This window comes from Rhinatrema bivittatum, chromosome 3 (assembly GCF_901001135.1).
Source record: "Rhinatrema bivittatum chromosome 3, aRhiBiv1.1, whole genome shotgun sequence".
Lineage (NCBI taxonomy): Eukaryota > Metazoa > Chordata > Amphibia > Gymnophiona > Rhinatrematidae > Rhinatrema > Rhinatrema bivittatum.
This window is the reverse complement of record NC_042617.1, coordinates 90,542,416-90,560,480: the sequence shown is the minus strand read 5'-3', so window position 1 is coordinate 90,560,480 and position 18,065 is coordinate 90,542,416. Positions and strand designations below refer to the sequence as shown.

Here is an 18,065-nt window from a genome sequence, read left to right as displayed (position 1 = left end):
AGGTGCTGCTGCTGCTAGGGGATTTTAATCTGGCAGATGTTGATTGGAATATCCCAGCTGCTGTATCTTCTAGACCAGGGAGATCCTGGATTCTCTGCAAGGAGAACTGTTCTGTCAACTGGTAATGGAACCCACACGGGAGGGGGAGATACTGGACAGGAAAATTGGTTCTTACCTACTAATTTTCGTTCCTGTAGTACCACGGATCAGTCCAGACCTTGGGTTGAGCCTCCTGAAGGAAAGGTCTGCAGGCCATGGAAATATTTCATGCAGGAGGAGAAGGATGGATCTATACCAGCTCTTTCTAACCTCTCTTAGGGAAGCTTCTGCCCTTGGGAACAAGGGAGACTATTGCCTCACCTCCCACTCTACAAGCTGAGGGGATGTCTCAACATGGGCAAAAGCCGTAATAGTCAAATCACTTTGGAGCATCAAAACAGCACAGACCACAAATGGCGAGAGAGTGAGGACTGAATTACTATCAGACGGCAAACCTCCCAGCCAGCAAAACACTTGGACCTGTTCATCGCTGGTGCCTCGCTCGCCTGAACTTTGGCTCTAGGCAGCCTCCTATGTGCACACCAATGCCATGTGGGTGTACACGCACACCCCTCCAGGACACATGCAAATACATGCTCAAGACTAGGTCACAATCATATGCACACAAGTACATACGCAAATACGTGCTTGTATAGGCCTTGGTCATACTTGCATAAGTAGCTATATAAATCACACTCCAATCTAGGTCGCTGAAAAACCCTACTGCTGAGCTCCCCGCGTTGCTACGTAGCTTCCCCCCTGGAACCTCACTGCTGCACAGATTCCGCTGTTTAGTTCCTTTTAAAAAAATAAATAAAAATCTTAGAACAAATAGATACATAGAACCCAATACTTTCCTTTGGTGCAGAAGTTCAGATTCCAGGAGCGCAGGCCACATGGCTGATCAGAAAAGATCCAGACCTTTTGTCCAAAGCTTTACCAACAACTTATAGTACCTAGTCCCTAGAATGGAACACAGAGCTGCTAGCAGAAAAAAAGATCAGCCAAATTAAAAAAAGAGGGACCGACTAAATGAAAGAGCCACCCTGAGCCTGTAGCTGCCTCAGCAGTCTCATAAGAGGAGGGATCTGGCCCACCAGATTTACACTTCACAGAAGAAAGGAGCAAGCGTACAAAAGGGTCACCAACCCCCAGCTTCTCCACCTTGACCAGACAAGGAAAGACCCACTAGGACCCAAAAAACCCCTGGGAGAAAGGCTCATAAATCCAGAATAGTCTCCCAGCTGCAGGTTTTGCACCATTTACCACCTGCTGGAGACAAATACTGGAGGGACTGCAGATGGCACCCTGAGTTATGTACGCTGTCAGTGAAACTCTGTCTCCATCTGCTGGCAGGGAGGCAAAACCCAGGAGCCTGGTCTGATCTAGGTACCTACAGGGAACAATTGCCAGCTGCCATGATGCACTGAAGTCTGTTGTATTCTTTTCAATATTAGTGACATAGCTCCTAGAATTGCCTAACAGTAACTCACTCTCTCAGGCAAGTGTTTTTTTCCCCCATTTTCTCTTTTACATTAAGCGTTTTGAAAGGTTGGATAGCTTTCCATTTGTTTTTAACCCATAACTACAACCTTACTTTAAAACAATTGCTCCCAAACCTGTCCCAGCTGCTCATTAGCTAGTTGAGGTTTCAGGATATCCCCAATGAGTCTGCAAAAAAGCTCATGAATATTCATGACAGATACCACACAAGACAGGACTGGTAACAAATACCATTTACTTCCATGGTGGAAGAGCATCCCTTTAAACGAGAGTCCCACACACTACAAAACAGGTTTCAGGGTTAGTTGATTTAAAAAAAAAAATATATATATATGAATAAATTGCTAAGTTTTTAAGCAGATTTCTCCTTCAGATGGCAACATTGTAATTTGTGAAAGGAGACCTCCTCTTAAGGCTGAACAAGTTTCTCCCATCTAGATGTAGAAAATCTCCTTTGTATATGACCTCAGAGCATCAGTACCAGTTTGTTCTGCAAGATGTCTATATATCAATTCTTCACACCATTATGAATATACAGGAAGTTAGGAGGGCACAAGGCAATCCTTACACAGGGGGTGAAGCAAAAATACACCATGACCCAAATAAAAATAGGGGGGGGACGGGGGACATAGCAATAATCAGTAATCCATCTTCACCATTTTGATTTAGTTAATCTTCCTCAGATAAACTTTATCACAGCAGCCACTTGTGTACATCCACAGCTTTGCTTTTGCTATGTAACGGTAGGATGAGTTTACAAAATTGCTGTTATGGAAGGAGTTGAGCTACCTGTCATGTTGTAGCAATATCAAGACCATGAAGTGTAGCTGTTAAAGAACAGAACACAAAAGCAGCCAGCTACAGTTTGTCAAGTTCTTTTATTAAAATACACATCTACTTGTCTTCTGGTTTGTTGAAGCAGTATGTCAGACAGCACTTGCCGCAGTAATGCCTGTCGAAGTGGCTGGCCATGAAGACTCCAGCACCACACTCCTCGGAGGGGCACTCGCGGCGCAGCCGATGGATCTTCCCATTCTCATCAACCTGAGACACAAACAGGAAACATCAGCAAACAAAGGCAGTGACATTCATTGTGGTGCTTTTAATCTACTGGCTCCCCACCAAAGCATACACTTAGGAGGGCAGACTACCACCCACAAACAAGTCACCAAAATAAGCCATTCGATTTTAACATTTTCACTTAACCCCAATTTAATATTTAGAAGACTCAGCAGTTTAGATAAAATATTGCATTCTGTGTACAAAATAATGATTGTTCAAAGAAAGGGAGGTGAAGCTGTGCTCAAACAAGTGTTGCTGCTATTTAGCACAGTACTTCCCAATCAGTGTGCCATGGCAAAACTGATGTACCTTCATACCTGATCGGGGGGGGGGGGGGGGGGGGGGGGAAGAAAGGTCACTGCTACTGCCTGATGTCCAGATGCAAGCCAGCCCTTGGGCTCTGCTCTTAGCACCTCACAGCAACAACACACTCCATGGTGGTTCTTACAGCATGAGTCCCACATGTGGTAATTAATAGACAGCATATAGGGCTCAGACAGGTTGGCCTCGCTTTGTGCGGCACACATGTTGAACACAGCAGCTCCTCCTCTTTCGCCTTCCAGCCTGTCCTATCCCCAGGCTGCGTGAGTTGGGGAGAGCTTGCACCGAGTGCCAGACGTGACTTACTCAGAATAGTGGACGTAGCCAGCAGCAGGGGAGCTCTGGCAGCCAAAGTAACTTAACTGACTCCACCACACACTTCTCCCTTCTCCTGCAATAGTATAGAGAGGGAGCTGGGCCGCCGTGATGAGTTCATCTAGGTCTTTACTCCCTTTGGTTTAAAATTTGGAGAGACTTATGGAGCTTTTAGCTCTTCTTTTGGCCATGAGTCATCCTCATGTCTGCACTCCTGCTCTGCAGAGGTTAGTGTGCCACACATTTTGAAAAGGTTGGGAAATTCCAGATTTAGCACTAGGCTACATTGTTCCTTTTGAACTGAAAATCTCAATTTGACTATGTAAACTTGAAAATAAAGACTAGCTGCTTAAAAAAAAAAAAAATTCAACCGTCTGAATTTAAAAATTGACTAGAATGCTAATGGCTCTCACCTTGTAATACTTGAGCACAGCAAGCTTCACCTTCTTTCTCTTGTGCTTATTCTTCTTGGGAGTGGTGTAAGACTTCTTCTTCCTCTTCTTAGCACCACCACGGAGTCTGAGCACAAGGTGGAGAGTTGACTCCTGCAAATAAAGGCCAAGCCTTCAGACCCCAAACCAAATGTCACCACACCCATCATGCTTTAAGCTTTTACCACCAAAAGTGACAATCGCAGGGAAGACCCAACTCCACTATACAGCATGAAAAGATTTCTGTACATTGTGCACAAGTTATAATCTAAGCTCAGGCCTATCTATGACAATCTCAGATTTAAATCTGTTTAAGCTACTCAGACCAGGTAGCAATTGTTGCTGAAGTCAGCAGTCATGATACCAAGAGAAGAGAGCATGTATTTGCTCTCATGGCAACAAGGAGTAACTTTGGAAATAACTTTCATATGCTGCACCCTGCTTACAGCTACAAGTCACCACAATACTTGATCTACATTTATGAGAAAACAAGAAATAAATTAGCGGCAACATATGGCTCCTTAAAAACATGCCTTGACCTGCCACATTATGTGATCTTCCCATTTGTCTCCTAGGTTTCATTGTTGGAAGCAGCTAGAGCAAATCTCAGGAGGATGAAGATTGATGGATACAGAAAATGGCAAAAAAAAAAAAAAGAGGCTCAAAATAAGGTCACTCCATATGCAACCCCACACTGGACAGTTATACTTTTAGCACTATACTCCATTATTGGCAGCCTAGGTTTCCAAAAAGCTCTAAGTACACTGGACAAAATAATAAAAAAAAAAAACCTCAGATGTTAACCCTAGGAATAACGCAGGGGAAGGGTATAATTTCTATTCTTTCCTCAGCCTTTTCTTCAGTAAGCTGTTAAGCAGAAAACTCCACTGGATCCATACAGCAGCTGCTTTGATCATCAGCTTTAACTGAATCTTCAGCAAAAAGCTGCTTTTCCACAATCTTTTTTTTTTTTTAAAACTTAAAAATAAGAGCATAATGTTATCAATACCTCACATACAACTACTACCTCAGTCATTAAAAAAGACTCTCCAAATTGTGCCCATAAACAACACAGAATGCATACAAGAACAAGACTGACATTTCGCTTGTAAAAACAAATTTGCCAAATTCATGTAGCTGCTGACCCGTGCTGCCTCAAAACCTATTTTTTTAGGAAAATGTTTTATCTTAAGATTCAAAATCCGATTACCGTCCGTCCCTGTGTGATCAAGCTAATTCTGAACTCCTGCTTTTCCCTCTATCTCCCCATAAACTCACTACCCATCTACAGTACAATGAATAACCGCACACACCTCAAATGTGTTTTAAATATTCTGTAGTTCATTCAAGTGACCCAGCTTTTCTAGAAGAGTGCACTATTCTCCAGTACACAGCCTCTTCTTCCTGCTGACCTTCTCCACAAATGCTAAATGAGAATTCTGAGAGTAGTCACACATTGCTTTAGAAATGCTCCACAATTTGTCTCTGGAATGTTTGAATGCACCTTCTGAATGTTGTAGTCTGCCAGACTGCGTCCATCTTCTAGCTGTTTGCCAGCAAAAATCAGTCGCTGCTGATCAGGAGGAATGCCTAATGAAAAGTGGAATAAAGTTATAATTCATTCTGTAAGAAAGACAGCAGCAGAGTAGTGATGCAATGAAGACATTCTACGAGACAAAAAGACCTGCAATGTGGAAGAGTTCAGTATTGTTCTTTGTGCTGAATAAACACTACATTCTGAAACACTAACACTCAAAGAGTGACAACTTTTAATTCATGAGGAAATTAGAGGATAATTAACATTTTAATGCTGCTGTGTAACCTGGAGGTACCTACCTAATACACAGGCCGATACAGTACAGTCTGGTGGAGCGCACTGTTAACCCCATTTGGATGTGCGTTTGACGCGTTTACGTAATAGTGCGTCGAAAATGCGCATCCAACACCCCCCCCCCCCCCCGAAACTAATAGCGCTTGCAACATGCAAATGCACGTTGATGGCCCTATTAGTTATTCCCGCGCGATACAGAAAGTAAAATGTGCAGCCAAGCAGCACATTTTAACTTCTGCCGGCACCGGGGAAGTGCATAGAAAAGCAGTAAAAACTGAGTTGAAACCAGATGCTCAATTTTGCCGGCATCCGATTTCCGAACCCGTGACTGTCAGCGGGTTTGAGAACAGACGCTGGCAAAATTGAGCGTCTGCTGTCAAACCCGCTGACAGCCACCGCTCCTGTCAAAAAGGAGGCGCTAGGGGTGCACTGGTGTCCCTAGCGCCTCCTTTTACCACGAGCCCTCATTTGCATAGGCCACCCTCCTGAATCGCCCGCCCAGGAGAGTGGCCTGCGCGTTTTTCTGAATCGGCCTGACAGATATTACATTTGAAACAGCAGTATTAAAATTCTCCTATACTATTTCCTCTCAATCAATATTTTATCCCAGCAATTTATCATTCATGTTTTTTTCAATAATTTGTACCAGGCCTACACCTGCTTTCCAAAATCTGCTCTTCAGCTGTTTCTACCTTGCACAAGTTCTTGATAATGCTCTGCATAATAGCAGCTTGTTTTATTTAGATTGGATGGCTTTGTACTACACTCCTGGATTAATAAAAAAAAAACCAAAACCAAAAACATAAAATAGAATATCTTAACGACTGTCAGTTGAATTATTTCAAAATTAAAATCTTTACTTATACTATTGTTCTTACATTCTGGTAAGCAGTTAGCTGTACCTACAGAGGAAAACTTGGTGGGCCATCTCTACACTGAAGATAGTGGATACCACACCAATCTTAGAATCAGAGTTGCCAACTTATTTTTCTAGCTGCCTTCCTAGGCAGCTTACAGCATTATTAGAATTCAAATACATGCCCCCCAAAGCTTTTAAGCTAAGCAGGTACCTGAGGCAATGGGAGAAAAAAGTGACCTGGCCAAGGTCACAAGGAGTGACAGTAGGCAAGTGCAATTTGAATCCTGCTTCTGGCTTCTCAGCCCAATGCTCCAACCACTAGGCCACAGAGGGCGTCATTTATCAAAATGCTATATGCGTTTTTGCATGCGATAACACCTTAACGTACGGTGCGATGCAAATCCGAAAAAGAGGAGTTAGGGGCGGGAGTGGGCTGGGTTAACCATTTTGCGAAGTCCTATCACATGGTTTAAGTCGATTTTAGCTACACCTTTTTCAGTAGTGTTAAGCCGTGTGATAGGTTGCATCACATTTTGCGATGTGTTCTCAAAGGCCTGTATTAGTAGTGTTGAGGCTCCTGGAGCACCAGCCTAGCTATTCAGGCTGTCGAGAGAGAACCTAGCCATATTGCCCGCACCCTAGATAGGCATTTATCTCTCTATGGGAGGCCCTCCTAGTAACTCGAGGTGAGATTTAGGCATTAGTGTAGGGGTTAGGGGCCACTTTGACATTCAAAGTGTGATAGCAGGCTTGATGTTAACCCAGGTAGCGAGTCCAAACTAGGTTGAGAGAACATTGCACAAATCTCATTTCTGGGTGAGTTTCCTCACTCCGAGGGTCATCAAATCTTCACAAGAGAACACCGTCCTGTTCGTACGACTCACTTTGAATGTCAAAGTGGCCCCTAACCCCCTACACTAATGCCTAAATCTCACCTCGAGTTACTAGGAGGCCTCCCACAAGAGATATAAATACCTATCTAGAGTGAGGGCATTATGGTGCTCGCTTTCAACATGGTTCCCCTAGTGGTTGTATGTAGGAAATACCACATTCTGGCACATCTCAAAGTGCGAAAAAAGTTATTGCAATTTGCGGTAACTTAGCTCTTTGCATAGGTATTAGCGCAAATTGCAATAAACTGCCTATTACCATAACACGCCCCCTTTTCTATTGCATGCGATATTTAGTGCATTTTGATAAATCCAGGCTTAAGTTTTGTACATTTTTTTTCTTCCTGATAACCTAACTTTTCTACACATTTTAGAAATCATGAAAGTGTTCATAATATTAAATACAATCACAAGATGACTTAACCTCACTCTCTCATCCATCTTACTGCAGACCTGTTTTCTAGATAATGATTTGTAACAAGCCTGCTAGCACACTTTGCAAACAAAAAAATTTCCATCATCATTTTTATAACAAGTTTTTTTTTAACCATGTGCACAGCACAGAAACAGAGAACTGAACAACATCAGGGCCGTGTTTTTACAGATATGAATGCCATTCTTGGCTTGTTTTCATTTTGTTTTATATTGTTAGTAAATTTACTAACACTTGCAACTCCCGTTTAGGACACAATGAAGAGGCCATACTTAAACTTGTCAGTGACACTGCATTAATCCTTAGAATCTACCAGCAACTATCTGCAGTAAAAGGGCATCTGGAAGGCAAATTAAAAAAAAATAGTGGGGGGTGTGGGGGGCCAGTCCTGGTCATATCCTGCTATGTGTGTGCATCTCCCCCTCCAACCACCATTCCCTACTCTGAGAATCATGCACACTGAAGATTTAAACAGGTGTAGCGCAGGGACCAAACAATATAAAAATACTAATATAGTCCAAGGATGGAGAAAAAAAAAATCACAATATAATCCTAGTAACTCCTCCAGAAGAATGTGTGCCAAATGAATATTAAACAGTATAACAATCATGAAGCCAATGTGACAATATATATTTATGACCAATTGATTCACTAATTAGCAGATCTTCATTTCTCAGGGCTACATGCATCACACCTACCAACAGCAACTTATGTTACTTGCTTGCCCATAAATATAATCATAATTCCACCATGTGCTGAAGTTTAGCATTTTTTTTTTAAACTTGCAATAAAAATGAGTACACTTCTCAAACGTGTTTCCTCTTAGCACCATCTCTGCAGCAATGGTTCAAAATTCCAATTGGCCATCTCTGTGAATATTAGTGAGTATGCTCACTAGATAGTCTAACCAAAGCAGGAAGTTATCGACCGAAACACGGCCCAAGTTGGGGACATTAAACATTGTAATATGACTCTTGGACCATCATCGAAGGACTGATTTATCAACACAGGCACTAATATTCACAGAGATGTTCAATTGGAAGTTTGAATCATCACACAGGCAGCGCTAAGAGGAGACATGTTTGAAATAAAGAGTACTCATTTTATTGCAAGTTCTAAAAATGCTAAAAAGTTTCAGCATGTTACAGATCTATGATTATATTTATGGGCAAGCAACAAATTGCTGTTGAGCTAGTTGTGATGCATGTAGCCCTGAGAAATGAAGATCTTGCTAAATGAGTACATCAACTGGTCTCACACACACACAGTGCATCACATTGGCTTCATGTTTTTGCAATTTAAACATTTATACTGTTTAATGGTAATACATTTGACACACATTCTTCTGGAGGAGTTACCAAACAATATAAAGTCATCCACTTCCTCACAATTGTATTGAATATTAGTTTAATAAATATGAGTCTAATTTTCAAACTAACACTTAAATAGTATGGATATGGTCAACCAGTTGGAAAAAACACACAAAAAACTTGCCTTCCTTTTCCTGAATCTTAGCTTTGACATTTTCAATAACATCTGAAGACTCGACCTGAAAAGAAAAAAAAAAAAAGCCATTCATGGGCCTTCCTCCTGTAAAATGCTTTAATAAGTGGAATAAAATGAACAGCCACAAATAGAACACAACTGCAAGGAAAGCATACGGACAAATGAATCCAACATGCATATATTTTACTTACTCCTCAACATATTATAGATTACATGATTTAAAAACAACTAACTTTTTCCAAACTGATGGGGCTGATGCTTTGTCTCCACTAATTATAAAAAGTTGTTCCTTTGTTATGTTATGTTACACTGATCTACCCCTGTTCGATGTAAACCGACCTGATATGGTATTCAACCTTGAAGGTCGTATAGAAAAATGTTAAATAAATAAATAAATACAGTGCACTCAGCTAACTGCTGAGTGCACTGTATTTATTGTAGTGTGCCTATGTGACCTGTGTCCAACCTGGAGTTGGACACAGGTCACATAGGCACACTACAACGCGCATCCAGAGTGAATCTATTAGCGCTCATTCACATGCAAATGCATGTGAATGCGCTATTAGGTGTTCACTCCCAATGCAAAAAAAAAAAAGAGAACGTGTGTGTCTAGGAAGCAGATTTAGTGATCAGAAATTAACGCCCACCTGCCTGGAGCAGGCATTAATAGCTGAGCGCTCTTAAAACTACCTTTTCTGTACTGCCTCCTACTTAAGATCGTTGCGATAAATAAAGTTAAAAAAAAAAACAAAACACATTGGCAGTGGGGTGCAGGATCCCTGGCTGTGCAGCGTTTAGGAAAACCGATGCCAATAAACTCAGTGTTGGTTTTCCTAACTGGTAGACACCATCTAGGTTCTTGTTAGTAAGGAGGGGCTAGGGGCTAGGGGCACGTAAGTGTCCCTAGCACCTCCTTGTTAACAAGACCCCCTAATTTAAATGTTGCATGGCACCCCCAGGGAGGGCACCTGGGAGCACATATTTATTGCATCGGCCCCTGAGAAGGCAATAAACTGATCAAGCATGTTAGTACCCAGAAGTATCCTAACTGTAGAAGCTACTGGCAAATTTCTGAAAGTTTAATAGTGCTTGTCAATTATGAATGGAACGTCACTATATAAAATTGATGTGTATGGTAAAAGGGAAAACACGCGATCATATAACAGCTAAAACAGAAAACCGTACAATCTGATTATTTACTTTAAAAGAAAATTTAAATTAAGAGGACAAAAACTTATGATACGTTTACCCATTGAAAATAAAAAGAAAAAAATTCTCGAATGCATATTAAGGTTGTTCATAACAGCCCTACAGTTATAGGAGAATACAAACCCAATCGTTCGCATCCAGTGGGTCTTTTTTTTTTTTTTTTAAGCAGCATCCAGAGAATCTAAATTCATTCAGCAGTAGCTTAGAGCACGCGGGACACAGGACAGATCAGGCTGAGGCAACTACAGAGCCAGGCCCCAAAAGCTGCCGCAAGCCGGGGAGCGGCCGGAGCTCGGGCGGAGGCATGGGAGCAGCCTCCCGCGATCCAGAAGCCCAGCGGCGTCGGGGAGGGCGCTGAGAGAAGCGCCGCCAGGCACAGGCCGCAGCCTCGCTTACTCACCTCGAGGGTGATGGTCTTGCCCGTTAGTGTCTTCACGAAGATCTGCATCCTGCGGCCGAATCCACCTGCGAGAACACGACACAGAGAGCGCACGTTACACCCAGGGTGACAGCAAAAAAACCCCAAAACGGGGCCAGAGCACCACTACAGCACTCACCTCTTGCTATGGCGGACCGGAGAAGAGGACTTCCTGTCCGCCACACGGGGTTTTCCTGCCACCTCCTCAAGGGCTCAAGGCTGGCTAACTTACTGCCTGCCTCTGGCACCCATGCTTCCTATTTCATCAAATAAAAACTTTTACACAGACCTATTTTTTAATTTTTAATTCCATACAAATGGTTAGATATCATCAACAGCATTATCTTAAAATACATAAATATTGTTTTAAACCCGTTAAAATTAGAGCTTTGCATTACGGAACTTGTGGTTTAAGGCATAGGCGCAGGGACGCGAGCGGTTGATCTCACGCTTTTTTTTTTTTTTTTTACTAGCTTCACGAATTCCCTTAATGAAATATTTTATTCGATTAGTTATGTTTTGCAGATACTGAATTTATTTGCACCTTGAACTTTTTTAATGAACTAAAATGTACTGTCCAAAAGATGGCGGCCCTGAAAGAAAAACAATGGACTACATTTCCCAAAATGCAAACTACTTCCAGCACGATGATAGTCATTTCCTTAGCGACGGCCTTAGTAACTGTTAACAACCATTATATGCGGGAAAATATGCCAGATGTAGAAAAAGTGGAAAGTAGGGGTTTTCTTTTCTTTTCTTTTTCTTTCTTTTTTTTTTTTTTAACATTTGAAGGGACTTCCACGCTAACTGAAATTATTGTCTGTCAGATTAAATCGGTAAGTAAAAAGTACGGAAATGAACCTCGTTTATTTCTGGGCTAAGAATGGCCATACCTGGGAACTTTTGAGCTCTGCTCACCCTGAGATTTTTCAAGATTAGTCAGGGGGTGGCGGGGTACAGAGCAGGTACAGCGACACAGGACATTTTCTCTCTTGCCTCCCCCTACAAACAACAGGCATTCTTTCCCACCGGCTCCTGCAATCCTCATGCACAGGGCGGTGCAAGGGTCTGTAGTGCCATAGGCAAACCAATGTAACCCCACCCTGACTTCAAAGTGCTCCTTTCTCTCTCTTGCTTTCTTTCTCAGAAATAATGCCGCCCAGGGATTTTATGATCTTGCCTGGAGACCCGGTAATTTGTCTAAATTTCCAGAGTATTCTGGCTAAATCCGGAGAGTTCCCAGGTATGAGAATGGTAGAGGCTCAGAAGAGATGAAGTGTAGCTCTGTTGTAATACTTGCTGGCCCTTTTCGATTTCTTCATTATTTTAGAAATAAAGTTTAACAAGCTATAGGTAATATTTGACTACATAGTAGCACAGAGCTGTCACCGAGGAGTAACTTTTAAGAGGGCGATTTTCAACAAAGAGCGCAAATTAATCCTCCCCCTCCTAATCCTTCAGTTTCAACTCTTTTCTTCCTCTTTCCCTCATTCTTCTTTCCCTTCCTCTCTCTCCTCTTTCCCATCACTCTTATCTTCTCCACTTTCTCCTCATTTATCTTCTTTTCCACTCATGTGGTAGTCTTGCTCTTCACCTCTCAATCTCACAATGCCACTTCTGCACTTTCTATCACTGATATATCTAAAAAAAAGGTCTTGTTCCCCTGTTTTACTGAATTTGTTGTTTTTCTTCCATTTCAAACTTTGCTTTCCTGACTACTTTCCTGGTTTCTCTTTTCTAGATATTGTCTGTTTTCCTTTTTCTGTGATCTCTTGTGAACACTAACTAATTTTTTCTTTATCTATTAAGCTAGCTCTTTAGAAAACCATAGCAGCCTCTTTTTCCTCTTTCATTTATTTACTCTCCTCTTTTTAATTTTGCCCACTGCTCTTCTAGTTCCCCTAGATTTTCCCATCTAGCTAATGGCTCCTTGAGGTACAGTACCATATCTCTACTGTGACCACGTAACTAAAAGGAGGAGACCTAGAGACGAGTAAAAATGATTGCAGAGAGGATCTATTCTAGAGGAGGAGCTGTAGAATGCCCATGAAGATACCTGACAATTTCCTTTTTTAATATAGTCATTCAAACAGAGTTTATCAGCGACAAACCAATCTGCTATTTTATATTTGCCATTCCTCCACTTGCCACCAAAGTGCAGTACTGTTTTAAAAAAAAAATCTTTTGTAGAGTGGTAAGACAAATGTAAAGTTGAGAGTACTTGGAATGAAAGTTGTAAATATGAGAAAAATGTCCATTAACTGCAATAAACTCTGTACGATTTAGAAGGAAAAAGTCAGTGGTGTGCTACTGATTTCAAATCAAGGGGCTCTTTCCAACTGTGCTACATTTGGTGTCACTTTTATTGTTTTCATAAGGTAATAACAATGGGCTCTCAAGAGACCCCTGAAACCCCATGCAGCACACCAGTGGAAACATATCTCTTTAAAAAGACACAATGACGATGATACAAAGTAATATCCTTATGAATCCGGACGTCATATTGTTCAATATGGGAATTTCCAGACATGTACGGAAGAGTTGCCATAAATGGCTAGTCATGAAAATGCTAGAACAGGGCAAAAGATCCATATTGCTGGTTTGGAGATCCGAGACCTCTCCATCATTTTGTCAATGGCGAAATGCTATACATCACAGCAAAATAATGTGCGGCAATGAATTAAACTGGACAATCAACCTAATAATTGAAGGTTGACCGACGTGCCGCAAATGCGCAGTAGAGACCAGCTCTACCGCGCATGTGCGGGCGAGCACGTCGGTCTCAGCCAGCGTCAGAAAAAAAAAAAACATGGCGGCGTCGAGTGGCAGCGGCGGTGGGTGGCAGCGGCGGTGGGTGGCAGCGGCGGCGGCAGCGGCAGCCAGTAGCGAGGGAGGGAGGAGAGAGAGAGAGGGAGGGACGGACTGAGTGAGAGGGAGGGAGTGGGAGAGTGGGAGGGAGTGACTGAGTGAGAGGGAGGGACTGAGTGGGAGGGAAGGAGGGAGGGAGGGACTGAGTGGGAGGGAGGGACTGAGTGAGAGGGTCTGAGGGAGGGGGAGGGACTGGGGGAGGGGGAGGGAGGGACTGAGTGGGAGGGAGGAGTGGGTGAGTGTGTGGGAGGGAGGTAGGGGGTGGGGAAGATTGAGGGGAGAGGGAGAATGAGGGAGAGGTGAGAGACAGGGATGTGAGTAAATGGAAGGGGGAGAGGGAGAATGAGGGAGAGGTGAGAGACAGGGATGTGAGTAAGTGGAAGGGTAAGAAGTTGTGGCGCAAAGAAAAAGGGAGTGGAGGAGGGCTGAGGGGGAGGGGATGGGATTGAGAGAGGGTGGGGAGTGACTGAGGGAAGGGGAGAGAGGTGGGAGTGACTGAGGGAAGGGGAGGGAGGTGAGAGTGAGGGGAAGGAGGCAGTGGGAGACAGAGGGTGAGTAAGACTGAGTGGAGGAAAGGGGAGGAGTGAACGAGGGGAAGGGGGAGAGAGGGAGAAAAAGTGTAGAAGGGTGCTGTGTTAGAAAATGGACTGAAAAAAAAATGTAATGTAGCCCGTTTTAACGGGCTTAACGGCTTGTAGCACTATAAATGAAGCATAAACAGTTTAATAAGTGCACACACCAATAGTGCACAAGATTTAAATCAAATGAAACGTAAACACGTAGTTATACAAAGCCCCGACACGGCCATGTTTCGCGTCAGGCTGCGACAGGGGGATGAATTCCAAAGTTCCTTAAAGACAAAATACATACAGATATTGTACAGTGTGGCAGGCACAATGAGAACATTAGTAAAGCTGTAAAAATGAGAGGTACACAAGACACTGTGAGAAGCAACAAACAAAACAACAAAGCAGTCTGAGGCACAGGAGCAGTCTGAAAACATATAGGTGATATGAACCCTGTATGGATGGGGGGGGGAGGGAAAGAAAGGAAGGGGGAAGGGAAAAAAAGGAAAGGGGAGGAAGAGAGAGAGGGAAGAAAAGGGGGGGAAGGGGAGAGGAAGGGAGGGAGCAGGGCGGAAAAAAGGAAAAGGTGGGAAGGAGAAAGGGGGAGGGAAGGAAGAGGGAAGAAGGGAAGGGGAAAACTGGGGAGAGGCAAGGAAGAAGAAGAAGGAAAGGAAAACGAAGGAAAGGACGGAAAGGAGGTGCAAAATCAAGTAGAGTATTAGAACCGGCGCAATTAATTCAGCTGATATAGTACCTTAAGAGGGCTAGGAGTAAAGATCTGGTTGCGCCGAAAAACGCTAAATGTCAGATTCTAAAACAAAGAACAAAGTACAAGCACGGGAGCATTAGGGTATTGTATGTTACCGAAGCTTCCAGCATCTTATGAGGTATCACAAATAGCAAGATTACCTTCAAACCGCGGAGTCCCAAAATGATTTGTTCAGTAGCAAAAGTCTAAAAGATGAATTAAGTCCTCCGGGGACATCGCAACGGACTGTGAAATATTTCAAAGAATGGACCCGAAGGTCTCAGTCACTACAACCCAAAATAAAAACAGTGGTAAATAATCAAACAAAGCTAAACTCAGAAGGAAACCACGGAAATAATGTGAGAGGCTGGCCAAAAAAATTACCATATAATTCTGCAAGATGAAGACGCGGGTTGAAAACAAGCGGTCAAAATATTCTCGCTGTGCTTGTGCCCGACATGTTGAAAGGCTAAGAAATAAACCAAAAGCACATAAATAAAAACTTACATTGAAAGTTTAAGAGCAATGCAAAGTAGAAATACAAAGGAAAAATACCGGCTTACTTAAAGGGTTGTAAATAGTGTAATCGCGATGTCCCAGAGGGAAACGCTGAAAAATTGAGCGTTTAAAAAGGCTAGTTCTAAAGAGAACATGCGCGGGAAGATAATCACGTGATCAAGATTGACAGGTTGCCGCGGAACAGGGGATTCCTGAAGGGGTTCTCATATGTATGTAATCAAACAGGAGGAAAGCAATGTGGGGGGGGGGGGGAAGGGGGAAGGACACGATGTAAATGTGAGATGACCAGATAGTATGGGATGATTGACAACTCAAGGTATCAGAAGAAACACTAGCCAAAAAAACTGATAAGCGGATATGTGAAAACTAACCACAGGAGGCTGGGTGGACCAATTTTGGAGATAAATATAAACTGCAACTAGGAAGGTATGAAATAAGACTGGGTGATGACAAGCCAGATAAAGAGTGTATGCGGTACTTTAATTACTGTAAAAAATAAAATGAATATATATAAATGAAATGGAAATAAAAATAAAAATGAAAGTGAAAAAGGAACATAAATAAAAAGAAGAACTAATGAGCAAAGAAAAACAGAGGTAAACAACCCCTAAATGTTGTGAAACTATAAATAAAGTAAAAACTATAAATAAAGAAAAACTATAAATAAAGAAAAAGGAAGGTGAACACAACGGCCCTGGTTACCATATATTCTTAGGGACCCCAATACCGAGTCAAAGAAAGAGAGAACAAGCAAGGTGCGAGGACGTGGCAGTGTATGGACTAAGAAAAGGCGGACCACTCAATTTCCTTATTCAAACCTAGCGAGGCTAATGAGTTAAGCTCATATATCCATTTTTGCTCATGTTGAATAAGTAAAAGAGACCAGTTACCACCTCGCGCAGGTCTGGGAATATGTTCTAACACAAAGAAACGGAGGTCAGAGATGGAATGATTAGCAGTCTGCCAGTGAGTGACTAAAGGAGCCTCCAAATGGCCAGATCTTAGGCAGGAACGGTGTTCGATAATCCGGGAGCGAAGAGGGCGAGTGGTTTTACCAACATAAATTTTTGGGCAGGGACATAAGATGACGTATACAACTCCACTTGAGGCGCACGTAGTATAATGATGAAGACAGTACTGTTTAAGGGAACAAGGATGTTGAAAAGTATGAATGGTCATAGAATGAGTGCACACAGAACAATGAGAACATGGCCTATGACCTTTTTCCTTGTCACTAGCATCAGAGGAAGGTAATTTAAGTTCAGAGGCGGTAAGACAATCTCGCAAATTGCGACCTCGGGTTAATGCAAAACGTGGCAGATCCTGGAAGATTACATGAGGAGAGAGAAGATGTCAGTGAGATTTGATAATATTGATAACTTCATGAGTGTGAACGGAAAAAGGAAGAACACATGTAAGTTGAGATGAAGGCTCAATATGATGTGGAGAAAAAAGTAGGTCCCGGTTAACATACAGAGCTGTCTTGTAAGCCCGTTTTATAATCTTTCTGGGGTACCCCCGTTCCAAAAAACATAAAGTCATAGTTTTAGCTTGTTGAATATAGTCTTGGCGAGAGAAGCATAGTCTCCGGAGACATAGGAACTGGCCCACAGGAATGTTATCTCTGAGGGTCCGTGGATGATGGCTCATGTACTGTAACAAGGTGTTCCGGTCAGTGGGTTTTCGGTACCATGATGTAACGAAGTGATGTTCTTGTACACTGACTATGATGTCTAAATAGGAGATATGAGAGCTATGCATACTACGTTCAAATTTTAAGTGTGGGTTACAGGAGTTCAACCAGTCCAAGAAGAGGAAAAACTGAATCTCTGTACCTGTCCAAATTAAAAAGACATCATCTATATAGCGGAGCCAAACAGGAAAGAACTCTTGAAAAGGAGAATTTTGAATAAATTTAGATTCAAAGAAAGCCACGTAAATTAAGGGGACTGCGATGGAGGCCATTGTTGCCTCCATCGCAGTCCCCTTAATTTGTTGAAAGAAATTCCCTAAAAAACTAAAATAGTTCTTAGTTAAAGCTATGCGTGTCAGGGCTACAAGAAAGGATGTTGGAATACGTTCACCTGAATCCCGTGTAGAAAGAGTAGATTGGACGACTGTAATGGCTTCTTCTTGCCGGATATTGGAGTATAAAGATACTATATCTAAAGTAACAAACAAAAAGGGTTCCTGTGGAACAGCTAGACTATTCAAAATGGATATAAAGTGGCTAGAGTCCCGCACATAGGAAGGGCAAAGTGAAACAAAAGGGCGTAAGAAATGGTCCACAAACTGAGAGAGGGGTTCTAAGACAGAACCAATTCCTGCAACAATAGGCCTACCGGGGGGAGACATTACCGACTTGTGAATCTTAGGAAGTGTATAAAAAACTGGGGTGACTGGAAATTTCTCACAAAGAAAGTTAGCTTCCCTTGATGTCAAAAAATGTTGATCAAGACCTTGTTGTACAATTTCCTCAATTAAAGATTTTAACTGTGGACAAGGATCCTCAGAGAGAGGTAAATAATAGGTGGTATCTGAAAGTTG

At 42.4% G+C, this 18,065-nt stretch overlaps 2 protein-coding genes across 3 annotated transcripts in view; one reads left to right on the top strand and one right to left on the bottom strand.

The window, feature by feature from the left end:
* Positions 1-2,401: 2,401 nt before the first annotated feature.
* On the bottom strand, positions 2,402-11,073 carry RPS27A (ribosomal protein S27a). Its single transcript, XM_029593452.1, has 6 exons — positions 10,957-11,073; positions 10,800-10,864; positions 9,179-9,233; positions 5,176-5,261; positions 3,654-3,785; positions 2,402-2,586 (listed from the first exon to the last, which is right to left on the bottom strand). Exons 2-6 carry the CDS (start codon positions 10,845-10,847, stop codon positions 2,437-2,439), a joined length of 471 nt encoding a protein of 156 aa, XP_029449312.1. The 5' UTR covers positions 10,848-10,864; positions 10,957-11,073; the 3' UTR covers positions 2,402-2,436.
* A 427-nt stretch (positions 11,074-11,500) lies between these two features.
* The window catches only part of CLHC1 (clathrin heavy chain linker domain containing 1), a 183,562-nt gene continuing 176,997 nt past the window's right edge, over positions 11,501-18,065 (top strand). The window contains exons 1-2 of one of the 2 annotated variants that reach the window (XM_029593451.1): positions 11,501-11,653; positions 11,965-12,060. The gene's annotated coding sequence lies outside the window, so the exon portion shown is untranslated. The remainder of the gene's footprint in view (positions 11,654-11,964; positions 12,061-18,065) is intronic. The other variant, XM_029593450.1, reaches the window with a different exon arrangement.

What these genes read in the sequence shown, in the direction of transcription:
- RPS27A (XM_029593452.1), bottom strand. Translation starts at nt 10,847, where the DNA reads ATGCAGATCTTCGTGAAGACACTAACGGGCAAGACCATCACCCTCGAG. An exon ending in TAAGATTCAGGAAAAGGAAG is followed by an intron (nt 5,262 to 9,178) that starts GCAAGTTTTTTG and finishes ACTTTTCATTAG; the next exon opens with GCATTCCTCCTGATCAGCAG. An exon ending in CTGTGCTCAAGTATTACAAG is followed by an intron (nt 2,587 to 3,653) that starts GTGAGAGCCATT and finishes TTTGTGTCTCAG; the next exon opens with GTTGATGAGAATGGGAAGAT.